Genomic DNA, 23,437 nt, shown 5'->3' on the forward strand with positions numbered 1-23,437 from the left:
TTAACAAATGAGTTGAAAAATCTCTATGTCAAAAATCACAAAACATTAAAGAAAGAAATTGAGGATGACATAAAAAAGGTAGAAAAATCTTCCAGGTTCATGGATTGAAAGAATTAATATCATCAAAATGTCCCTACTACCACAAGCAATTTACAGATTCAATGTGATTCCAACCAAAGTACCAATGATATGCTTCTCAGATCTAGAAAAAAAGATGCTAAAATTCATATGGAAACACAAGATGCCCTGAATGGCTGAAGCAATCTACAACAACAAAAACAAAGCCAGAGGAATCACAATACCAGATTTCAAGACATACTACAAGGCAAGTATAATAAAAAAAAAATTGGTACTATCAGAGAAATAAACATGTAGACTAATGGAACAGAATAGAATCCCCACACGTCAATCCACGCATCTACAACCAGCTACTCTTTGACAAAGGAGCTAATACCAATCCCTGGATGAAGGACAGTCTCTTCAACATGGTGCTGGGAAAATTGGACCTCCGCGTGCAGAAGTATGAAAGCAGACTCCTACTTTATACCCTATATAAAAATCCACTCAAAATGAGTCAAGGATATAAATCTATGATTGAATACCATCAAATTACTAGAGGAGACCATGGAGAAACTCTGCAAGACAATTGGCAGAGGCAAAAGCTCCTTGGATAAGTCCCCAGAAGCACAGGCAATCAAAGCAAAAATAGACAAATGGGATTACATCAAGCTAAAAAGTTTCTGCACTATAAAGGAAACACTCAGCAAAGTCAAGAGGCAACCAACAGAATGGGAGGAAATATTTGCAAATGATGTACCTGATAAGGGTTTAATATCTAGAATCTATAAAAAGCTCAATAAAGTCAACAACAAAACAGAAATTGAGCTAAGAAATGTGCAAAGGACTTGAACTGCCATTTTTCAAAAGAGAAAATTCAAATGACCAACAGATCCATGAGAAAATGCTCAGGATCACTAGCCATCAGGGAATTGCCAATCAAAACTACAATGGTTTTCACCTGACCCAATTTAGAATGGCTACCATATCAAAATCAAAAAATAATAAATGCTGGTGAGGATGTGGTGGAAAAGGTTTCCTAATTCAGTGTTGGTGGGACTGCAAAGTAGTATAGCCATTGTAGAAGACAGTATGGAGATACTCGAGAAAGCTGAAAGCAGAGTTGCCAGATGACCCAGTCTCCCACTCCTGGGAATTTACTCAAAGGAAATGAAATCAGCATATGAAAGAGTGATCTGTATCCCCATGTTTATTGCAACTCAATTCACAATAGCTACGATATGGAATCAACTCAGATGTCCATCAACCAATGCATGGAGCAAGAAAATGTGGTATATATACACAATGGAATATTACTCAGCTGTAAAAAAGAATGAAATCCTGTATTTTGCAACAAAATGGATGCAACTGGAAACCATTATACTTCGTGAAATAAGCCAGTCCCAAAAAGACAAATGCTATATATTTTCCCCAATCTGTGCTAATAGAGTACAAACAATATAATGTGAAATTATTTGCATTGAAATATGTGTAAAAATCATTCCAGTGCATAAATTATTGAGAAGAAATGTCTTAAAGTATAAATGAACTCAATTATTATCTTGTAACCACATAGGTTACAAGGATACACAGAGATATTACATTATCATTCATTCTATATCATTGAAAGAAATTATCAATGATTAACTGACCAAAAAAACCCCTCTGTTTATGGGTGAAATGGTCTTTTTTCCATTCAATTAGAGTTTACAGCCATTGTTTATATTGCCACTAAACTAGGGTCTTTTTGCTTTTTACTCCTTAAACTTCTTATTCATTGAAATACTAAGCCTTTTTACTATAATGCAAATTTAAAATACATTTGCCGGTAAAACTACTACTAAAACAGTACTCTATATTTTGTGTGTCTGTGTGGGTGCAAACTGTTGAAATATTTGCTTAGTATATACTAAGTTGGTCTTCTGTATAAAAAGATAATTGAAAATGAATCTTGATGAAGAATGGGACGGGAGAGGGAGTGGGAGATGGGATTGGTTGCAGGTGGGAGGGAGGTTATGGGGGAAAAAGCTGCTTTAATCCAAAAGTTGTACTTTGGAAATTTATATTTATTAAATAAAAGTTTTAAAAATACATTTTCTCAAAACCTAAAAAGAAAGAAGGAAATGAAAAAAGGAAGATAGGGAGAGGGAGGGAGGAAGGGATTATCATTATATTCCTAATCTTGCATCTACAAATCATGTTGAATTTGTTAAAAAATTAAAAGAAAAAAAGGAAGGATACTTTATTAGATATCTTCAGTTCTTTTCTGAGAAATTTCCATAAAGAGACAGAATATTTTTCACCTCCTGAGAGTTCATTAGAGTTACTGTGAACAAGTCAAGAATCTCAACATCACAGGAGAGGCAGCCTCTGTCCTCAAGCACGGCTGATTAAAATTAATTTGCCCCTGTAAAATTATAAATAGCTCAATATTCTGTTTTTTTCTAGCTACTTCACACAGCTGGAACTACAGATGTTGACTCCTCACTCAGTCTGTGCTCCCTCTTCTCCATCACTCACCTCTTCCTTCCTTCCTCCCCGCCCCAGTTGTCCCTCATTCCTTTCCCCCGACATTTTAGAAGGCCTGATGTATACAGAGAATATCTGTGCTATAAAATTGCATCTAGACATACACACAGCATTTAAGAAAATGGAAGGCAGGGAGTATTTGTCTCTTCTTCCACCTTTCCCTTTTTCTGTGGGACATGATCTTCTTTCCATTATGAGAGAAACAGTCCCTGGACTTTACAATGTAAAGGGAAAAAAGCATCTATATTTAGTTGTGACTGTGTAAGTTAATTGCTCTAGCCAAAGAAACATAGAGTGCAGTGATTTTCTGATTGAATAATTTCAAGTGTGTTACATTTTCATCTTGAAGATGTTTTGAAAGTAACTTTTTTCAGTATGAAATTTCCCTAATAAAATAAGCAGAAATGTTGTCTTCATCTTTTTCCCCTTCTCATTTTTTCTTAACTTTTTAGAAAGATTTATTTATTTATTTGAAAGTCAGATATACAGACAGAGTGGGAGGGAGGGAGGGAGGGAGGGAGGGAGGGAGGGAGTGGGAGGGAGGGAGAGAGAGAGAGAGAGAGAAAGAGAGGGAGGAAGATAGCAAGCGAGCGATGGAGCTCTTCCATCTTCAGGTGCACTTTTCAAGCAGCCACAATGACCAGGATGGTGCCAGACCCAAGCCAGGAGCTTCATCCCGGTCTCCTACATGGGTGCAGGGGCCTAGCACTTGGGTTTTCTTCCACTGCTTTCCCAGGCACATTAGCAGGGAGCTGCATAGAAAGTGGAGCAGCCTAGATTCCAGCATCTGTATGGGATGCCAGCACTGCAGATGGCAACTTAACCCACTGGGCCATGGTGCTGGCCCTCTTTTTCATAATTAAAACTTGATTGGCTACCCGAAAGTCTGGCCACCTGGTTTGGTGCTACTATGAATTAACTGAAAGACAATGTAATGAATTCCTCAAAGTGCAGGAAAAAGAGTTTAAAACTTGTTTAATTTGGTAAAAACCAAAAAACAACAAAAAAAAATTACATGATTGTTTTCAACAGGTTTCTAGGATACCTGGTTGCTAAGACCTCCAAAGAAGCCAAAGTTCTGATAGTCATGGACATAAATGAGAAAAAGCCAACAATAGCCCTGTCTTGGTTAGTCTAACTTATGCTCCCTCAACTCAGGAATAAGCTTTCTTTTCTAAGATTTACTTATTTATTTGAAAGGCAGAGTTACAGAGAGGCAGAGAGAGACACAGAAAGAGAGAGGTCTTCCATCCGATGGTTCACTCCCTAGTTGGCTGCAACGGCCTGAGCTGTGCCAATCCAAAGCCAGGAGCCGGGAGCTTCTTCCAGGTCTCCCACATGGGTGCAGGGACCCTTGGACTTGGACCATTTTGTATTGCTTTCCCAGGCCATAGTAGAGAGCTAGATTGGAAGTGGAGCAGCCAGGACTCGAACTGGCACCCATATGGGATGTCGAAACTTCAGGCAGCAGCTTTACCTGCTATGCCACAGCGCCGACCCCAGGCTCTCTTAGTGATACTATGCCTAAAGGCACCCCAGTTTTTTCATAAAAAGATCATGACTTGTGAGAGCAAGCGATTTATTCAAGATCAGTGCAAACAATTTTTAGAAAGAAAACACTTCTTGATTTCTCAGGATTATGCCCTTTACTTTTTGGGACTAGGGCATGAGCCACTTCAAGGTATCCAAGGTTATGAAGTCTTATCGATATTTTTAAAGTCCAGGTCTTGAGCTCTGACTCCCTACGGAACAAAGTGAGGTGGGTGAAAGGCAGGGCACCTGTTGAGATGCCTTGAGGTTGACAAACTTTCTCTGTAAATGGTCAGATAGTCATTATCTTAGGCTTTCTGGACCATATGGTATATGTCGAAACTGCTCACAACAGTTGCCATAGCAAATCTGTAAGCGCTGGGTATGGCTGTGTTCCAATAAAACTTCATTTACAAAAATAGGCATCCAGCCAATGTTGGTTTTTTGCCCATAATTTGCAGGCCCATGGGTTAGGGAATCAGACATGAGAGAGTGGAAGTGGCGAGTGCTCAGTGAGCACAACTTGAGCCCTGGGACACCAGCTCAGGGAACGGAATTCCTTCTGGATCCACTTCTCCCCCTTTGCAGGGGTCCCCTAGCTGGAGGCAATTTTGAGGTCACTCCATGCATCCATGAAAACATTGCTGTGAAGCTAAGCATTTCTCCAGAGCAAAAAGTAGGAAAAATGTCGATGCCTCGCCCAAGTTTAAAACCCTATTCACAAGATGGCAAAAGCCCGGGCTGAGATGTTTTACAAGTTCTGAATGCCTTGTTGGAAAGAGGTATTACTGGCATTGTAAGAGAGTTCCATTTAATAAGTGGTCAGTCGTTTTTTATAAATAAATTTCCTTTTGGGGATGCAAAAACACAAATTTTGCTGATGCCATACAAAGAGATTTTTCCTTTAGATTCATCTTTGAGTGTTATAATTTGGTAAATTTCTATACTGGCCATACTCATCCTACCAATCCTGTGTTATACTAAATACTAAAGTAATAATCAGATTATAAGTAAATCTCAAAGTTTTACCTAGCAATTGGCAAATCCAAGCATGTCATTTTACAAAAATAACCTCAGGGAGATTGTCTGGAAAACATCAATCTAACTTTGACTCTTGTAACTTTTGCTGTTTGTAATCACTCCTTTCTAATCTGTTTTCCATGATGTATTTTAAAATAATCATTTATTATACGAGTAATAGAAAAGGCAGCAATCTAATTTTATTTTTGTATCTCTTTAGGTTAATTTGATTTTTGCCATATATTTCACTCTAGGAGGAAATACTTTTTCTTTTTAAAGAAAATATTTTTGGGGCCAATGCTGTGGCTTAGCAGGTAAAGCTGCTGCCTACAGTGCTGGCATCCCATATGGGCAGCAGTTCATGTCCTGGCTGTTCCATTTCTGATCTAACTCTGCTATGGCCTGGGAAAGCAGTGGAAGATGGCCCAAGTCCTTGGGCCTCTGCACCCGTGTGGGAGGCCCAGAGGAAGCTCCTGGCTCTTGGCTTCAGATCGGCTGAAGTTAATCATTCCAACTATTGCAGCAAAATGGGGAGTGGTCCAGCAGATGGAAGACCTCTCTCTCTCTGCCTCTCATTCTCCAGGTAACTTTGAATTTCAAATAAAATAAATAAATCATTTTTTAAAAGAAAACGTTTTATGTTCTATGGCCTCAAAAAGTTCAATAAAATACTTGAGTATAAAACTATTCTGTTATTCAGGGTAATTTATTGAATATTTGGTGTTAAAAATAGAATGTGAACAATTCAAAGGCGCAGCTATTCTAGAGTCCCTTTTTCTGTAACTGTTTAGTCGATGTGTGAGCTGATTTGCGAATTGTCCATTACTGAGGTAGATAATAGATTTTCTTGAAAGGCAAGGAAGAGTTATAATGAGCAAAGTTCATACAAAGGCCTTACAAAGATCTACAAAGCTTTCAGAATCAGAAAACAATTAGGAAATTCTGCCTTGTTCCCAATTCCATGCTTTGGTATAGTTCTCCAAAATTACTAATTAAAATATAAAAGAACTATAATTATGAAATAAATGCACATGTGCACAAAAAAAAGGTGCCTGGGATCCTGTCCATGGATGGCCCAAAACTAGCAACTGTTTAAATGGCCTCCTAAAATAGAAAGGATAGATAAGTGCTGACATAGCCACTTAGTGATGCGCTATGCAATAGTGAGGATGAGTGAGCTACAGCTAAGAGCAACAATTTGGTTGACTCTCACAAGCATGATGTTGAGTAAAAACAGCCAAAAGCAAATAACATATATCACATGGTCCCATATGAAATGCTTAGGGTTTAAAAAATATAGCCTTTTAATGGTGAAACCCTACCCCGATTTTCATAGATACTGAAAATAATATTTGTGGAAACAATGGGCATTGGCAGCCAGACACCACATTTATGGCATAAATGGCACCATTTTAGAAGAGAAACTTTGGTGTATTCTACACATTTTTATTTTGTCAAACTAAGCCTTAAGTCTTTCTTCAAGCTAAACTTTTCACAGTGGTCAGATTTTTTTTAGTACAATGCATTCTGTAGAATTATTTTATCCAACATAAAACTCCTGTGAGTTGGAGGCATAAAGTGTAATTCAGTATTTGGCCAAGACACGTCTTACTTTTTTATACATGGACAGGCCATGATATTGAACATTGTCAACACGCTCAACATTGTTACATGCACTTGTTATTTTTAGAATTAGCAGTAAAGTTCCTTACTTATTAGATTTAAAGGAATTATTTCATAAATGGTATACTTTATATATAAATCTTAAAAAAATTGAGGATTTCTGACTTCGTTGCAATGACCAGTTTAGATATATTGCCACATGTCACATCATGCTTCCACTGTCTCCTTTTAATTCCTGTGCATCTTCTTCTCCCAGGGAGGAAGGTCTGGAAACATAACCTTTAGCTGCATCAATAAAGCCTGATGTTTCTACCCTATTTCAAACTTCAGGCAAGCCATAGACATTCATTTTTCTGTTTCGTGTCCAGAGACTAATTGCCTATCCCTTTAAGTGATAACTGCATGAGTCATTTCGACTGGCAAAAGTAGTCCTCTGAGCAGATGCTCTAGGCAACCAGTCCGTCAAAGCACTCAACTTTTCTTCTCAGTTTATTTATTTATTTTTTAAGTTTTCTGGCTTTCCTTCTGCCAGTTGACCTCACTAAAATGACAATGAGTGTCGGATACAAAAATCCTGGTTACCAGATGTTCTAAAGCAAGCTGCAAGACTTATACATGCTATTTTGGGGAGCAATCTCTTTATTGTACATGTTTTCCTTTGTACTGTGTTTTTTCTGGCTTAAATAAGGAACTGAAGAAGCTGTTGGATTTAATGGAGAGAAGGAAATGTTTTTCATCTTCAAAAATATATTTCTGTGTTAGGGATACAATTTTGATCATTATAAAATTTGTGGTTTTTTTTAGGATTTTATTTATTTGAGAGGTAGCGTTACAGACAGTGAGAGGGAGAAAGAGAGAAAGGTCTTCCGTCCGTTGGTTCACTCCCCAAATGGCTGCAACGGCCAGAGCTGCACTGATCTGAAGCCAGGAGCCAGGTGCTTCCTCCTGGTCTCCCACACAAGTGTAAGGGCCCAAGCACTTGGGCCATCCTCTATTGCTTTCCCAGGTCACAGCTGAGAGCTGCATTGGAAGAGGAGCAGCCGGGACTAGAACCTGCGGCCATATGGGATGCCAGCGCCGCAGGCGGAGGATTAACCAGCTATGGCGCCGGCCCAGATCATTATAAAATTTGTCTTATGAGATTTATGGAAGAGAAGCAGTATGGCAGCTTATTAGCTACTGGGCACAGCCTCTGGAGTCACTGGATCCAGATCCTGGTTCTGCCACTTGTTAGCTATATGACTTGGAGGAAATGACTTCAACACTCTGTGCCTCAGTTTCTTCATTCTAAAATTCACATCACACATTTGTTGCGGGGGTTAAAGGAGTTAGCCTGGCAAGAGTAAACTCCAGTTGGGCTTTAGGTAACATTATTCTTGTTACATACTGGCATATTTTCCATTAATTTAGGAAATGCTTCTCAACACAGTGGCCAGGATGTACTAAACCAGATGCAGACTGATCATGTCACTCATCTGCTTATGACCTTAGGAAAACTTCTCATGCAGAGGAAATTGCCATAGGCTTTACAAAGGTGTGTAGATAAGGTGACATTTTCCCTGGTTAACCAGGACACTCCTGATTATACCTATTGCTCAGATATGATTATCAGCAGTGCCTCCTTCCACTCAGAAAAGTGGTGTCCTGGTTGGGACAACAAATTATATAGTGTTCCTATCATTAGACTCCATATGATCTGCCTCTCTCCCCTCTTGCCCCATGCTCTTATCCCTAAGCCCTCATCTGCTACTACTCTCTCCTTCGATCAGCCACACTGGCTGTTCCATGTACCTTCCAGGCACCTGACTGCCTCAGGGCCTTTGCACTTCCGATTTCCTCTAACTGGAATACTGTTACCTTAGACAGTGGCAGGGCTTGCTCCTTCACCTCTTTTAAACTTTTACTCCACTATCAGCTTATATTGAAGCCTTCTTCAGCCCTCTGCTCTAAAGTTAACATCTGATCTCCTTCTTAAAAATGTATTTATTTATTTGAAAGGCAGAGTGATACAGAGCGCGAGAGGGAGAGAGGAAGAGCGAACAAGTGCTATTGATCCATCTTCCATCTGGTTGTTTACTCCTCAAATGCCGCCAACAGCCACGGCCCAGGCAAGCTGAAACCAGGAGTTAAGAACTCGCTCCTGACCTCCTAAGTACCTGGGCCGTGATCTGCTGCTCCCAGGAAAGACATCAGCAGGAAGGTCCATGGGAGGCATGGAGTAGCCAGGACTCAAACCAGGCACTCTGACATGGGATGTGGGTGTCCTGCTTAGCCTGCTGGCCACAAAGCCCACCTCTGATTGCCTTTCTTTCTATTCCCATTTCCCACCTTGCTTTTATCCCTAGTATTTATCTCACGTACTCTACTCATACATTTAGGTATTGTCTTTTTATGTTGCTTTTCTGTTAGAAAATATTCTCTGTAAGGCCATGATATTTATCTGTTTTGTTCACCTCTATTTGCCCAGTCTTGCTATTGAATGAATAAATGAAGAGCAGAGAAGAAAGACCTATTATAACTGAGTAGCCAAATGGGTAACCAATTGCCATTTCTATTGCCTTCGAGTATAAATTTGTCTAAAATAGGAGTCCCCTATGTAGGACAAGTATTACAAGAGATATGACTTGACTTGCTTCCATTAGTGGTACTGACCAGTTGTTTTAGAAGTCAGACTGTCAATAAAATTCTTAGAGGTGTTTACATTCTGAGAAGTGATCTCTAAATTAGCACATCCAAAAACGTTAAGTCTTCCTGAAGGACATTTGATTTTTACATTCTTGAGCCTGGGGGCTTCTAACCTTTGAAACTTAAATAAACATTTCAGAGCATGTGGCTCTGTATAATTTTTCACATTCAAATGTAAACATAAAGCTACCAAAACTTAACATTGAATGACACATTACATTTTTATTATTGAATTTAATTTCAACCATGAAACTTTTTAGCTCGGGACAGTTTTTCCAACAAAAACTAGACCTTGTTAAAAATAAAATTGTAGCTATAGAAAGAAATAATTCTAACTCCCAAGAGAATGTGGTAGATCCAGAAGGCAGTAGCAGAATTTCTGGCAGGTTATCAGATTTATTTTGGTGGAATTTCTTAGACCATTCTTCATTTAACCACTCTAGTCTTAAAGTCAGCTTCAGAGATAATACCCCTGATTCCCCACCCCCTTCATCACACTTTGCACATGCTATACCAACTATATACACTTTGCATAACAATAAAGTGACTTATGAGACTACACCATAGAAATTCTTCAGAATAAAATAGCTGTAACATCTGCTTTTATGGATCAGAATGTAGAATTAGGGCGACATTTACTTGCACACACACACAGTGCATGATATGAAAATTCTTTTCCCAAACCTGAACCTTGTCTGCAACGGTAGTTTATGTTAAGTTTAATAGACAGCCAACTCTTCCTACGAGCTGAACTCTCTGATCATGGAAGAATAGCATCAGCTGTGATCCTCCTGACAGTTCACTAACAGGAACGAGTCGGGGACCATGGCCCCCTCCTCAGCCATGGAACAACTGAGCAGCTGTGGAGGTTTCCCCTCCCCCATCACTGAACCGGGAATTACTGCGCTGCAAGCCAAGTGCTGAGGGCCAGCAGAGTAACCTCACATGAGAATAATTACTTAACATGACCATGAGAGAAAGCAATGAGGTTCCCAGACACAGGAAGTGAAAAGTCGAAGGGGAGGTAGGGCTGGACAGGGTTCTGAAGTCTTTCCAGACAGCAACTTCCTTCGAACAAACAGCAAACCGGCTAATAAATTTGTCACTCTGTCATTTTCTATGAACATATATTCTTACATCAGCTAGTTAGCATAATGAACTTTTCAAACGTGCATATGTCTTAGCAATGCCGGAAAGTCAGCCTACTTCCTCTTCTCTAAAGAGCAAATACAATCTTTTGTGATATGAATGCTCATTTGGATATTCCAAATCACCTGTAGCTTTAATAGTTCACCAGGAACCACAATTACAACAGTGCTTAAAAATGAACAAAGCACAGAAACCTTGGAAAGACACTCTATGACTGGCTATGTGTACCAAAGAAGACAGGAAATTAACAACACAGTTCCTGAACCATCACAAGAACTCTTGACCTCTAAGAAGAAGGGAAGGGGAAAACCATCCTGCTATTAGTGCTGCTCTGGTTCTCGTAAGGTTCCCTCGATTTATAGACCGGAGACATTCTGGTCTGCGGGAAAATCAGAGGAATTCAGTAATTTCAATAAGTAACTTTTTGCTTTTAGAACTGGAATTGCATAGGAGAAAAACATTCTAATAGCCACAATTACAGTATTTTTCCTTTTAAACTCGTTCATCAGATAGTTTTTAAGCTTAGGAGATACAATGACCAATGAGAATGCTGACATCTTGTTCTAAGGAAATTACAGAGTTGGCAGATGAAACAGAGTGTGTATCACATGCTACCTTAGGGTTAATAGAGGGTGCCCTGTGAGCACATGGGAGAGGCAGTGGCCCAATCTGCGTCATGGTTGCTTGCCAAGGAGATTAAGCTGTGATCTGAAGAATACAGGGGGATAAGCCAGAGAAGGCATGAGGGAAAAATACCCCAAGTAGAAGAATCATCCTGACATTCTCAGGTCCGCCAGTTTAGCTGGTTCAGACCAAGGAAGAGGCAACGTGAGGAGAGAGCCATGCCTGGAAAAGAGGCAGGATCAGAGCTTCCTAATGGGCAAGTGTCTACTGGGGATACAATGCACCAGTAAGGGCTATATCTCCCTGGTTGAGGAAACATTCTCTATCTTCAAATTCAGGGGATGAAATTTACGTAGCTAATTTTATGATTAGAACACTGCTACTGGAGTATATGAGAAAGGTCTGGTTTCATTTGTTACATGATACAGTAAAAAGGAAATAATGCTCTTATCACACATGGAATTTGGTGGGCAATTGGATTAACTTCAGGGAATAATATGTGCTGACCACAGAACATGAGTACCTTATGCTTCATCTGCAAATGAAGAATCCTTTTGAGAAATCATTTGGATTTAAAGGTTTCAGAGAAATAGGATCAGAAATGAACAGTAAAGGCCTCAAGGAAATCAAATCATAACAACAAACATTACTGAATATCTATGTTTTAGGCATCCCATCTTGAAAGGACTTCAAAAAGTTCATGGAAAAATGGAATTGAAAGATAAATTTATTTTGGTGCAATAGGATTTTGAAATCTACTCAGTCTTCTAAAAGTATGCATTTTTCATGTACTATTTGAATTTCCTGCATTGAAGCTGTGGCAATTTATTTATTTTTGAGACAGACATTGCTATGGTGACTTGATGTGTCAAGAAACAGCTTTTGTGTGGCTGCCCCAAAAGCATGGATCTCAGCTGCACGAGATGTCAAAGGCTGTGTGAATACGAAGATAACTAGCTCTATGTGAACATCTCTGGTTGCCACATGGCTCAGATCCTCTGCCAGAGCAACATATTGAGAGTCTTGACTTTTCATTGCAAAATAGTCCTGATAATTTCATACAGAAATTGCATTTGGTCATTTTTCACTGTTGTCCTGAATAAGAGTTGGTTGCTTAGAGTGGACAGAATTAGTAATCAACAGTCAGAATGACTGGGATGCTGTCACTGTGATTCTCATAGATTCGCTTTATGCTATATCCCAAATGGAGACAATTCATCTGCTGTTTATCATCTATAGCATCACTGGTTTCAAACCCTGCTATGCATGACAGAAGTTGATGCCAAGCCACTGGACTCAGCTTCTTGCTTCTTTCTATGGCCACCAATCTATCCCGATCTGTCATTTAACTATTTCTCCACATTCCTGCTTAATAGGGAAGGCATGGTGGCTCATGGGAGAGCCATTATCTGTAGACCACAGCATACCGCCAAGCTTTGGCCCCACGTTCAAGGGTTTCCACTCTATTCAAAGTTGTAGCCCATATCCCTACAGACAACATTCTGTGGCGTAAATTTAGCCTCATGAGTCACTGAAGAATAAAATGATTAATTTCTATACTTGTACTCCACGTTGCTATTTAGTAACTGGAGATTATTTCTGGTCCTGGAACACAAAGAAATATTTTGTTTTGCCATTCTAACAAAATGTAAATATTTTATATACAGATCAATTTACCTGGTCAACTTTTTGTATTTCTCGAAAATTTAGGACATCATAGAATGCTACTTCTTTACACATTAAATCTGTCATCAGTTTAGATTATAAGCTCAGATATATGAAGCCGTCTGCTAATTCCTTTCCCTTCCTCCCTCGTTTTTGTTAGATCTTTTCTTTTGATTGATGATATCACATATTCTCCCACCCCCAGTGAAAAATCAGAATTACTTTTGATAAACATAGTAATAGCTTTCTTCAGTGTTACCCCTTGCCAAGCCTTTGTATGTTTAAAAACCTAGAAGGCAACTGGCATTCGCTTTTTTTTCTTTTTCTGCCTTATGTTTTATTTTCCCAGATTACTTGATATACTTCTGTCAACTATGCTTGTATGTGTGTATGCACACCAGATTATTGCTTTCCATTTTTGGGTTAATTCTTAAAGCCATGTATGTAACTGCACATTGGACTCATGTTTTCAACCTAGGATCTGTGAATGCTTCAACAGCAGAACTTGGGTGACTCCACCCAGCGTCTCTGAGGACGTCATTTAGGGCAAAGAATATTCCTTAGGGATGGTGATGGCATGCTGATAAGGGGTGAGCGTGCACATTGAGAACGGGTAAGAAGTAGTGAAACGTGGCCGCAGCATGCAGGGCCTTGAGTGCCGAGTGTGGGAGGCTGTGGGCACAGGTCAGAGCTCCTGGCTGCTTCTGAGGAGGCAGTGGCACTCAGGAAGTACAAGCAGAGTCCAGGGAAGATTTTGGGAAAAAAACTATGGAGATTTATGGGCCAATTAAGAAACTTCTGGCAGTGCAGGTATGGAGGGACTCCTCCCCTCTTCCATGCCCACAGACCTCCCAGAGCCAGCCTGCATGGCTGCAGAGCCCAGCTGTTTGGTACTCTGCATTGCTCCTCAGTTTGCTTTCTGTCACACTGGTTGATGGAATAGTTTCAGGAAAATCTCTTTCAAAGTGAGAGAAGGAAGAAAATGCTATTAGAAAGAACACTTTCTTATGCCCTCTCCTTTTTATTGTCTCGTTGCTGTAGTCTCATCAGCAACTCTAGGTTCCTTTCCTCTTACACCCATTCTGATATGCCTCAATGCAATGATCTCTATTTGGAGACACCAAAGAACTGAGTATAAAACTGAATAGAATCGTTAAACACAACCATACATGTCATTTGAAAATGCATTTTTTTAAGAGCATAGTAGACACTTTTGACCCAATTCTTCTAATAGTGGGAGAGATCATGAAGGTTCACTCATCCCTGTAACAGAATGTTCTCTATGTCTATGCGTTACTTTTATAGATATCTAAGTATAATGGTAAAGTAAGACGGACAATGGCTTCTTTGCACTGCTATATGGGGCTAGTGCACTTGACTTGGTCAGCGGCATCTGCAGGTCTGATATATGAGACTTGAAAGCATCAGAGTCTTGTAGCAAGAGGCAGCGGTGGGGACAGGGCTCTGGGTCACCGGCCAGAAGGAGAGCTCCTGACTCTCCTTGGCAGAAGTCAGAGAATAGCAGCACCTAGCGGTCTCTTGATCTTAAGAGAGCAAAGAAGCAGAAATAACCCCTGAACATTTTGAGGCTTTTTAGTTCACCCTAGTGCTTCCCCCCACCCTTTGCTTCTGCAAGAAGACTGCAATGACTAAAGAGTATTTTTTTTAAACCAAAAGGTTGACTTTCTAAAATTAATGTTGCCCAAATGACTCATTACAAGAGTTTTGGAAAAACAGGAATTATACAAATATACCCCTGTGATGTAAAAACATCACAGTCAATCTATCTACGTAATTCAGAACTACAATGGGTATCGGAAGGGTTGGAATCCCAGGAGGGGAGAATCCTATGGTCCAATAAGAATGCACACATGTTTATCCATTGTTATATGAAGCTAAAGCCAAGTTTCACTTGGCTATTTCACCACACTTGGAGATCTTCCAGACACTCTGACCTAAAATATGACTATTGGATAGAAAGGAGGTTTAGTCTGGCGATCAGCGGCAGCACCTCAAAGAGATAAAGTTCTCCTTCCCAGCAGCTGCAGATGCTCATTTGGCAAGAAACTGCTTTGCATGTGGTCAAATCTGAGCAGTGCACTTCAGAGTGACTAGCCGGGAGCTGCTAACTCAGAGACAGTTAATTATCCTTTCCAGCAACTATGGGCTGATTAACTTGCACAAAAATAGGAATAATCAGTGTTTAATACTCCACACTGAGGCTGCTGAAGAGTCCATTTTTGAATAAAAAGCCATGTCAACATTTTCGAATCTATTATTAAAGAGAAAATCCAAGAGTTGGATACAGATAATGTTTCATAAAAAGAAAGCAACTTTTTAAAGTGGAAGAAATAAGGCTCTGTGCATATGCTAAACATTTAAAATTAATTTCAATTTTGCATCATAGTTCCTTTTCCAGAGTCCTGTTTTAAGTTCAAATACAAAACACATGTATTCAGGCTATTCTGTGGAAAGAGATGGATGTTTCTTTTTTATTATTCATTGTCTAATTTCTTCAAACAGTGTGTGGTGTAATTTTGAAAGGTTTTTATTATTTATAATGTTCAAAATTTTAATCATTGTCTTTAGTTTTATGGGTAGGCCACTGGCGTTTCCAAAAGACGTGTATAATTTCAACACAGATTAAGTGTACCTATCAGAAATATAAAATATGTTTTCAACTGATGACATTTGGCATTTAAAGTAATATTTCAGAATATCCATGCCCTCTTAATGTGTTTTTATGGTTAATGTGCAGGAGAAAAAAAAAGACTGAGAAAAGTTGCCTTCTCTGAGTTTAGATTAATGACATTTCATAAAATATGGTACGTCATGCAATTTCATTGGTGTTTAAGTATATTTGATTTTTTGCAGCTATTTTTCCTTCGTAACTACTAGCCCAGATATGGAGTATCTAGTTCCTTTAACACTCCCTTTATCTCTTTGGAGCCTTATTGCCTAGGTCAGGGACAGGCGCACAGTGGGTACTTAATAAATGTAAACAGAAGCAATGAAGGCAACAACAGTGACCGCAGGCCTATCTTCACCGGTTCTAGTTAGTAAACTCCTCAAGGAGGTCAAGCCTGGCCTGCTATCACATGGACCCCATTATCTCTAAGTCACCCAGATAACTGAGAAAAGCTAGCCTGCCCTTTGGCTTCAACTGTCAATCCAGAGAGCCAAAGCAAAATAGGTACTTTTCATTCCAAGCTGTCCTGTAGATACCTGCCTTTGGAACAGCTTGGCATTAAAAAGTAACCAAGACTGAAAATATGTTTATGTTAAGTACTTTTGGGGCCCAGTAGGTCTTGCCCAGGAAACTCAATCTCAGAAAAACCCAGTGGTCTTTCTGAAACTGCCCATTTAACAAGTAAGCTCGGGGCCAGCTAACATGAGAATTCCATTCATGGGAAACCATGATTTTGAAGAGTCAACCCTGAAATACTATTTTGTTGGCAATTAAGTTAGACAATAAGTGTACCATATTACAAATAGCAAAATTCACAAATGCCACGGGGTCTTAAGAGAGCAGAAATAGTTCTCAGGAAAAGCAGATGACAAGTTCAAAGACTTCCAAAGTCTGCAGCGGAATCAGAGCATGTGTTCAAACCTGCAAACACATCTGTGGTTACTTCTTACCTTGAATACATTGATAGGGAGATCAATGACCACGTAGATAAGGTCTCCAAGGGCAAGGCTGGCTATCAGCGCATTGGGGCCATTCCTCATGCACTTGTTCTGGTAGATGATCCTGAGCAGGGTTGCATTCCCCACCATTCCCACGATGAAAATAGTACAAGATATCACTGTGTTAATGTATTTGAAAGCTGAAGTAATTTTAGTCTGCTGTGGGCAGTAGTTGTGCCTTGAACCATTGCTGGGGAGGACCAAGTTAGTGGGTCGATGAGTGGTGACCAGGAGGTTGAGCTCTGTCCCGTGAAAAGTAGTGAACTCGTCCATATGATTGCTTAGATTTGTGCTGTATCTCTCAGGATTATCACTGATCACACATCCAATCAGTACCAGCCAAAAGGATGCCCTGAGGCAAAAGGTTTCCATCTTCACAGAAAATCTGAGGAAATGTTGCTCACTGTGTTGCTTTTATACCTTCAGGTTTTTTTTCCCCCAACCTGGAAAAAGGAAAATTTTTATAACCTCATCTGCTAAAAAGGTCACAGTGACTATTTACTGCATCAATGAAAATATAGGATATATTAGATAATTAGGTAAGACACACCATGATAGTTCACCTCATGCCACGACACAGCCAGAAGAGATTAAATTTCTATTAGGCCAAGCTCTTTGCCTCTCTCATCCCTATCTTCACCTCTATCATCTCTATTATCTCCATCTCTACCTCTGTCTCAATCACCTACCTTACCTCCACCTCCATCCCTATAATCTCCATCTCTATATTCATCATATGTATTATCTCCATCCCCACCTCTATCTCCTTCTTTACCTCATCTCTATCCATAGCTTTACTGATATCTAGATCATAATATGGAGAAGATAAGCCAGTTTTTCCTTCAAGTGTATTTTTTTCTCAACCTTTAATTATGTCTTCAGTGCGTTACAAAATTTTATTAATGAAAGAGAAAAGGTATAAATGCCAAGTAAATGCTGCATAGTATTGAGGCATAAAATTGCGAATTCTGAAATTAAAAATTGAATGTTCCAAAATATGTGCTACTTTAATCATGGTAAATAATGAGCATAAGGATAAAATGCAGCATGGTGGGTAGACATTTCACTCAGCAGTCACGCTGAGATGAAATGGCATGCCGGCATCTCATTTCACAAGGCCTAGCTTTGAATCCCAGCTCTGCTTCCAGTTCTAGCCTCTGGCTAAAGTGTACCCTGAAACATAGCAGGTGATGGTTCGAGTAGTTGGGTTCCTGCCATCTATGAGGGAGACAGAGATTGAGTTTTAGGTTCCTGGCTGGGGCCTAGCTGTTGTGGGCATTTGGGGAGTGAACCAACAGATGGAAGATTCTGTTTCTATTTATTAAATAAAAAAAAATGAAATAAAAATGCAGCACAGGTAGCCATCTGAAGTGTTAAAAATGCTAATTTAAAGTCAGAACGCATTTAACAATCTCAGTTTCGATTAAAATGACATAATTGACAACATTTTTATTTTGAAAGCCTTGATTTATGTGTAAAATCTACATATTCTACTAGGTTTTTACCTTTCCATTCTTCAGAAATTATTATCATGATATGAGCAAAGTGGGAGTGATGGACTTGCCCAGTCTTCTTATACTACCTGGCTTTTCCAGAGAAATCTGTTCCTAGGCCAATTTTTAAACATCCTGTATAGCTACATTTATTATATTTCAGTCTGTGCTGAGTACTTTATATGCCTAAAGACCTTTAATTCATACGCTGATCCTGGGAAGGAGGAAGGGACTTCAAAAAGTTAATGGAAAAAATGAATTACAAGATAAGCTTATTTTGATGCAAAATACTTTGGAACCCATGCATAAATTTTTCATACCACGTGCTTTCCATAAACTTTTTGAAGACCCCTTTTAGAGGAAACAGAAGGCCTGGCAGGTGAAATAGTTTCTCAAGGCCACAGGTGGTGGGTGTCCATGCTGTGATTCCAGGGCAGGTCAGCTTGACTCAGGCCCAAGCTCTTCACCACTAGATCGTCCTGTCTCTCATTCTTGTGCCTTATTTGTACCTAAAATATTTTAAAGAAGTCTCCAAAGTTTAGATGAAGCAACAGACGTGGGAGAGTGGTTAAACATTTTCGAAAGACCATCTGGTGTATTTTGTTTTTTCTTTCTTTCTTTTTTCTTTTTTTTTTTTTAAGTACTTGAGGAGAGCGGCAAGTGGTCCCTCTTGCCCAGGAAGTCTAGGTTTCTTTTTTGAATCCTTAAAGACAAGACACTGGGCAAACAAGGGAGGTTGGTGGTAACAGAATAGTCAAAAGTAAACAAAAACAACTTCTCTGGTTTGGATATTTCATATATTTCCTTTTCTGTGGGACTATATGAATCTCGAAATGAAGATCTCATTTATGCAATGGTGTTTGTATGCATCTATGACCTATGTGCCCAGTTCATAATTCAGTTTTTAAAAACTGTGTCCTATTCCCAAATCTATACAAGATTAGGAATTTTGAAAGTTATCTTGCGAATCAGTAAAGGTTAGATTCCATCAATGTGTAGACAGAAGAGGACTGATTTGAGCTGTGAGAGGGCACCAGGTAAATATAAAGCGCAAGTACTGCATATTTTGGTCTTTCCCAGTGGTGTTTTCCCCCCAGGATCTGGACACAGTCACAGCATTTTACGTACAGTAACACATCATAAAAGTATCTGCTGTCTGCCCTGAGCATCACAACTCTAGGCAGAGGGGGTGACGTCACCATTTTACTCAGGGGGAAGTTGAGTCTTGAGGAAATCGACTACGAGGAAGCGGCTGGACAGTTATGAGTACCTCACTGAGCTATAGGATTTGACTCAGTCTGATTAAATAATAAAAAGTATAAAATGTTCAAAGGTACATGCATGCCACATACCTATCAACTTTGGCTGGGCTTAATTGTAAGTAGTTTGTAGTTTTTCCATCTTTCTTATAGCCAGGAGTGAGTATCTGACCCAATAATGATACCAAATGCCACCATTTCCATCCCAAAGTGGAGACCAGGACCCCAAGGGCAAAGCTGGGTGTTCTCCTCTTCAGAGCACAGAAGTGGGAGAAAAGAACTAAATACTTTTCTATCTTGTGCTATTTAGTGACTAATGCCTCTCAGTTTCTCAATCGGAATGGAACCTTCAGTAACAGAGTTCTGAGAAATGTGAACGAGAAGGCCTTTTTGAGAAATGGAATGGCTGTTTGCCCGTTAGGGTCAGCCATGAAGCTATTTCGTGAGTCGACCTGGCTGCGGCGGGTATCATGCCACTCACCAAGGTTCCACATGCGCTTTCAGCATGAGAATGCTGATTTGCTTGGGGTCAGCTGATCCCAGCAGGAGCCAAGAAGGCCAAGGCTGTGGCTTATTATCATGTCCCGAGCCAGCTACCATTAAAACAGCCCTCCTTCCCTTTTCCAACAAGGGCACCGTCAAAGAAATCATTTCCAATGCCATCTCTGCTTTCCATACAGATTAAGCTACAAAACTAAGACACAGCTGGCATTGGGCAAAACATGCAAAACCAAAGAACCCTCTTCAGTGCGTGTTCCTCTAAAGACGGGTCTGCAGCTAGCTTCTAGGGACCAGGGTGGAGCGGCGCTCTCAGCCATCAGTCATCACCAGTCACAGCTGCAGCAGAACAGCTGGGTTTCAAACCTGAAGGGCATGGTCAAAGCCTGAAGGGCATGTAGATGCAGGGTTCTTCTTTTTTGGGGTCTACAAGTTTGCCAGACTGCAGGCGCTGTTATTAAGAGAGCTGAATCCTTATGAATACACATCAGCCATTTAACATATTGGGTCTTCAGGATCAAAGTTGACCTGGAATTAGTAATTTGGAAATTCCAAACTTACCAAAATGGCATGAGTGTAGGTAATTTACATGATTGCCAAGGTGTTTCTCAGTTAGTTAATATGTAGAAAAGGTGTGTGTGTGTGGGGGGGGTGTCAGTGGAGTGAGCAAAAGGACCACAAACAAGTGGAGAAAAAAAAAACATGCAAACTAAGAAATTTTTTTTTTTTACAAGTTTTCTGTGGTTTTTGCTCTCTGGGTAAGAAATTAGCAACTCTTCTGAATGACAGCGCCGGGCTGCTCCTTCCTTCCCAGCCCCTACTCCATCAGGGGTCAGCCATTAGGGTGGGGGCAAATAAGGACCTATGATCTAGAAAGTTTCCTGCACGTGAAAGGCAACAAGTGCCCTTTAAAGGAATGCCAGAACAAAACGCCCAGAACACCCCCGCCCCCCCGCCCCAGGCAGGTTTTGAAAACCCGCGGCCCTGGGGGTTTCCAAGGACATCAGTCCCTCGCACCCAGCGAGCGCCCTTGGCTACTACCCTTGTCTTCCCCGGGGTGTGTGGGGAGCAGAGAAGCCAGCCAGTAAGCAAAGCCCGGAGCCAGCTCCCCGAGGAGACTGGAGCGAGCGACTGGGCGTGATGTTCCTCAAAGTTCTCTCACGCCCGGGAAAGGGGACTCCAGGGAGAGCTCCGGGCTTCCTTTCACTCAAGGTCCGATCCCGCCTGGGGAGGTGAGATGCTTTCATCGGCTCCCTGAACCCCGAGACTTTTCGGAAGGGGCGCCCCTGGGCAGGTGGGTGCAGCCCCCAGCGCAGTGGGTCCCCAGCCCCCTGTTCCTCCCCACCGAGGGGTCCAGGCGACGCCTCCCCCACGCCGCCCGGGTCCCTGTCCCGATTGGAAAGACGTGAACCCACCGTGTTGCTTGCTTGGCGGCCGGGTCCGCAAGGCGCCTGGGCGAGAGGCGGCCGGAACCCGCGAGGCTGGGCGCCGGGGAGCGTGGCCCGTGTCCCGGACTCCCGCGCGGCGGCGGCCCCGGCTGCACAGCCGCCCGGACTTTCGGCAAACTTCCCGGGCAGGGCTCGGCTTCTCCGGGGGCGGTCCCGCCGAGCGACGACCGGGTGGGTCCGAGGGAGCGTCTCCAGCTCCTGTCCGCCGGCCAGACCCGGGAGATGAGCGTCGGCGCGCAAGGGCTTCGCAAGTAAAAAGGCAGCTGCAAAGGAACACGCCTCCTGCCCGGCCTCCGCGTCCCTCCCAGGCTCCCAGACCTTCGGCTGCTGCGCTCTGGGATCCAGCCTTCCAGCCCTCCGGGGAGGCGGCCACGCACAGACACTGAGCTGATGGGCCACGGTCTTTTAACTCTTTCCTTCCTGAAACGAAGCTGGGGGGACGAAGCTGGGGGGTGGGGGAGGGAGGCCCCCTGCGGAGTCCCTCAGCCCCTGGATCAGTGGGTGCCCGTGAATTCGATCTGTGATGGAGCAACTGGACCCAGACCCAGGGCCCAGGGTGCTATCCTCCATGTTGCTGCGCCCCACCCCCCTTCCTTGGCTGTGGGCTGCCTCTTCAGTGCATAGGAAATTAAGGAGTCCTGTGGGCAACAAGTTTTACTTGATCAAGTGAGGGCTGTTTCCATCCTGGTCCTTGAAGCAGCGCTCTTGGGCTCCTAGCCCAGGGAGTGTGGCTCAATGGAGTCTCAGGATTCTTAAAGAAACCCACAGAATGAAGGGGCAGACCCTGCAGAAGGTCGTTCTCGGCATCTTTGTCATGGCAAGGACTTTCTCCTAAACTGAGGAGTGGTAGGCGAGATGAGGGAGGATGAAAATGTTGGCACGCTGGTCCCTTGGAATCACAGGCTGTCTGGTTGCAACGTAGGAGCGGAAAGCCACAGCAGTCATTACTTTACTCATCAATCTGCAATTTGGGTAGGGCTTGTCTGAGACATATCAACTCTGCTCATAGAGCTTGGGTGCACCTTGTTGTTGTTGTTGATTTATTTGCTTGAGAGGCAATTGGAGAGGGAGAGGAGAAGAGAGAGCTGGATCTTTCATCCACTGGTTCACTGCCCACAACGGCTGGGGTTGGACCAAGCTGAAACCAGGAGCCAGGTCTCCAGGAGCTCCAGGTCTCCCACATGGGTGGCAGGGGCCCAAGTACTTGGGTCGTCTTCTGCTGCTTCTCCAGGTGCATTAGCAGGGCGCTGGATCCAGTGCTCCCATATGGGATGACTGCATTGCAGCCATCAGCTTAACCTGCTGCACCACAGTGCCAGGCTTGGGAGGATGTATATATATATATTTTTTAAGATTTATTTATTTGAAAGTCACAGTCAAGAGTTACACACACACACACAGAGAGAGAGAGAGAGAGAGAGGTCTTCCAACCACTGGTTCACTCCCTAATTGGCCTCAATTGCCGGAGCTGTGCTGATCTGAAGCCAGGAACCAGGAACTTCTTCTGGGTCTCCCATGTGGGTGCAGGGGCCCAAGGACTTGGGCCATTCCTACTGCTTTCCCAGGCCACAGCAGAGAGCTGGATCAGAAATGGAGAAGCCAGGTCTTGAACAGGCACCCATATGGGATGCTGGCGCTTCAGGCCAGGGCGTTAACCCACTGTGCCACAGTTCCAGCCCCAGAGGGTGTATTTTTAAGAGGGTTCACTTGTTTGGTATTGGGTGTTGGCTTTTCTCCACATGCATCTCTCAGCAAGGTGGTTTGGGCTTCTTTACAGTGTGGTGGCTGAGTTCCAAGAATGAGTGTCCCAAGAGACAGGAAGTAGAAGCTGCCAGTTTCTTAACCATGTCAATTCTGCACAGTTCCATTAGTCAAAAAGTCATACATCCCAGATTCAAGGGGAGAGTATATAGACCTCGCCTGTCAATATAAGTGTCTGCGAATTTGGGGACTATTCTGTAAAACTATCCAAGAGATCCATAAAATACCACCATTGGAAAGGGATGTTAACAGCCGGTCATCCCGTTGGATTAGATGGTACCCTGTGCATTAATCTGTTCTGTCTACAGCTTCCCTAGTGGGGAGAGTCAGCCAGCCAGTATAACTAATGGCTTTTGTAAGTGCCTTAGTCTATATTAAAAATAGGTGACCCTCTGGGTATGGCTTGGCA

The 23,437-nt window shown here is 41.9% G+C and overlaps 1 protein-coding gene across 1 annotated transcript in view; it reads right to left on the minus strand.

The window, feature by feature from the left end:
* The window catches only part of EDNRA (endothelin receptor type A), an 86,615-nt gene extending 65,044 nt beyond the window's left edge, over nt 1–21,571 (minus strand). Inside the window, exons 1-2 of the mRNA XM_062199523.1 lie at nt 21,235–21,571; nt 16,522–17,012 (exon numbers count right to left, since the gene is read on the minus strand). Of these exons, the coding sequence (XP_062055507.1) occupies nt 16,522–16,941 (420 nt within the window). The 5' untranslated portion in view covers nt 16,942–17,012; nt 21,235–21,571. The remainder of the gene's footprint in view (nt 1–16,521; nt 17,013–21,234) is intronic.
* Nucleotides 21,572–23,437: the final 1,866 nt, after the last annotated feature.

This window comes from Lepus europaeus, chromosome 8, assembly GCF_033115175.1.
Source record: "Lepus europaeus isolate LE1 chromosome 8, mLepTim1.pri, whole genome shotgun sequence".
Lineage (NCBI taxonomy): Eukaryota > Metazoa > Chordata > Mammalia > Lagomorpha > Leporidae > Lepus > Lepus europaeus.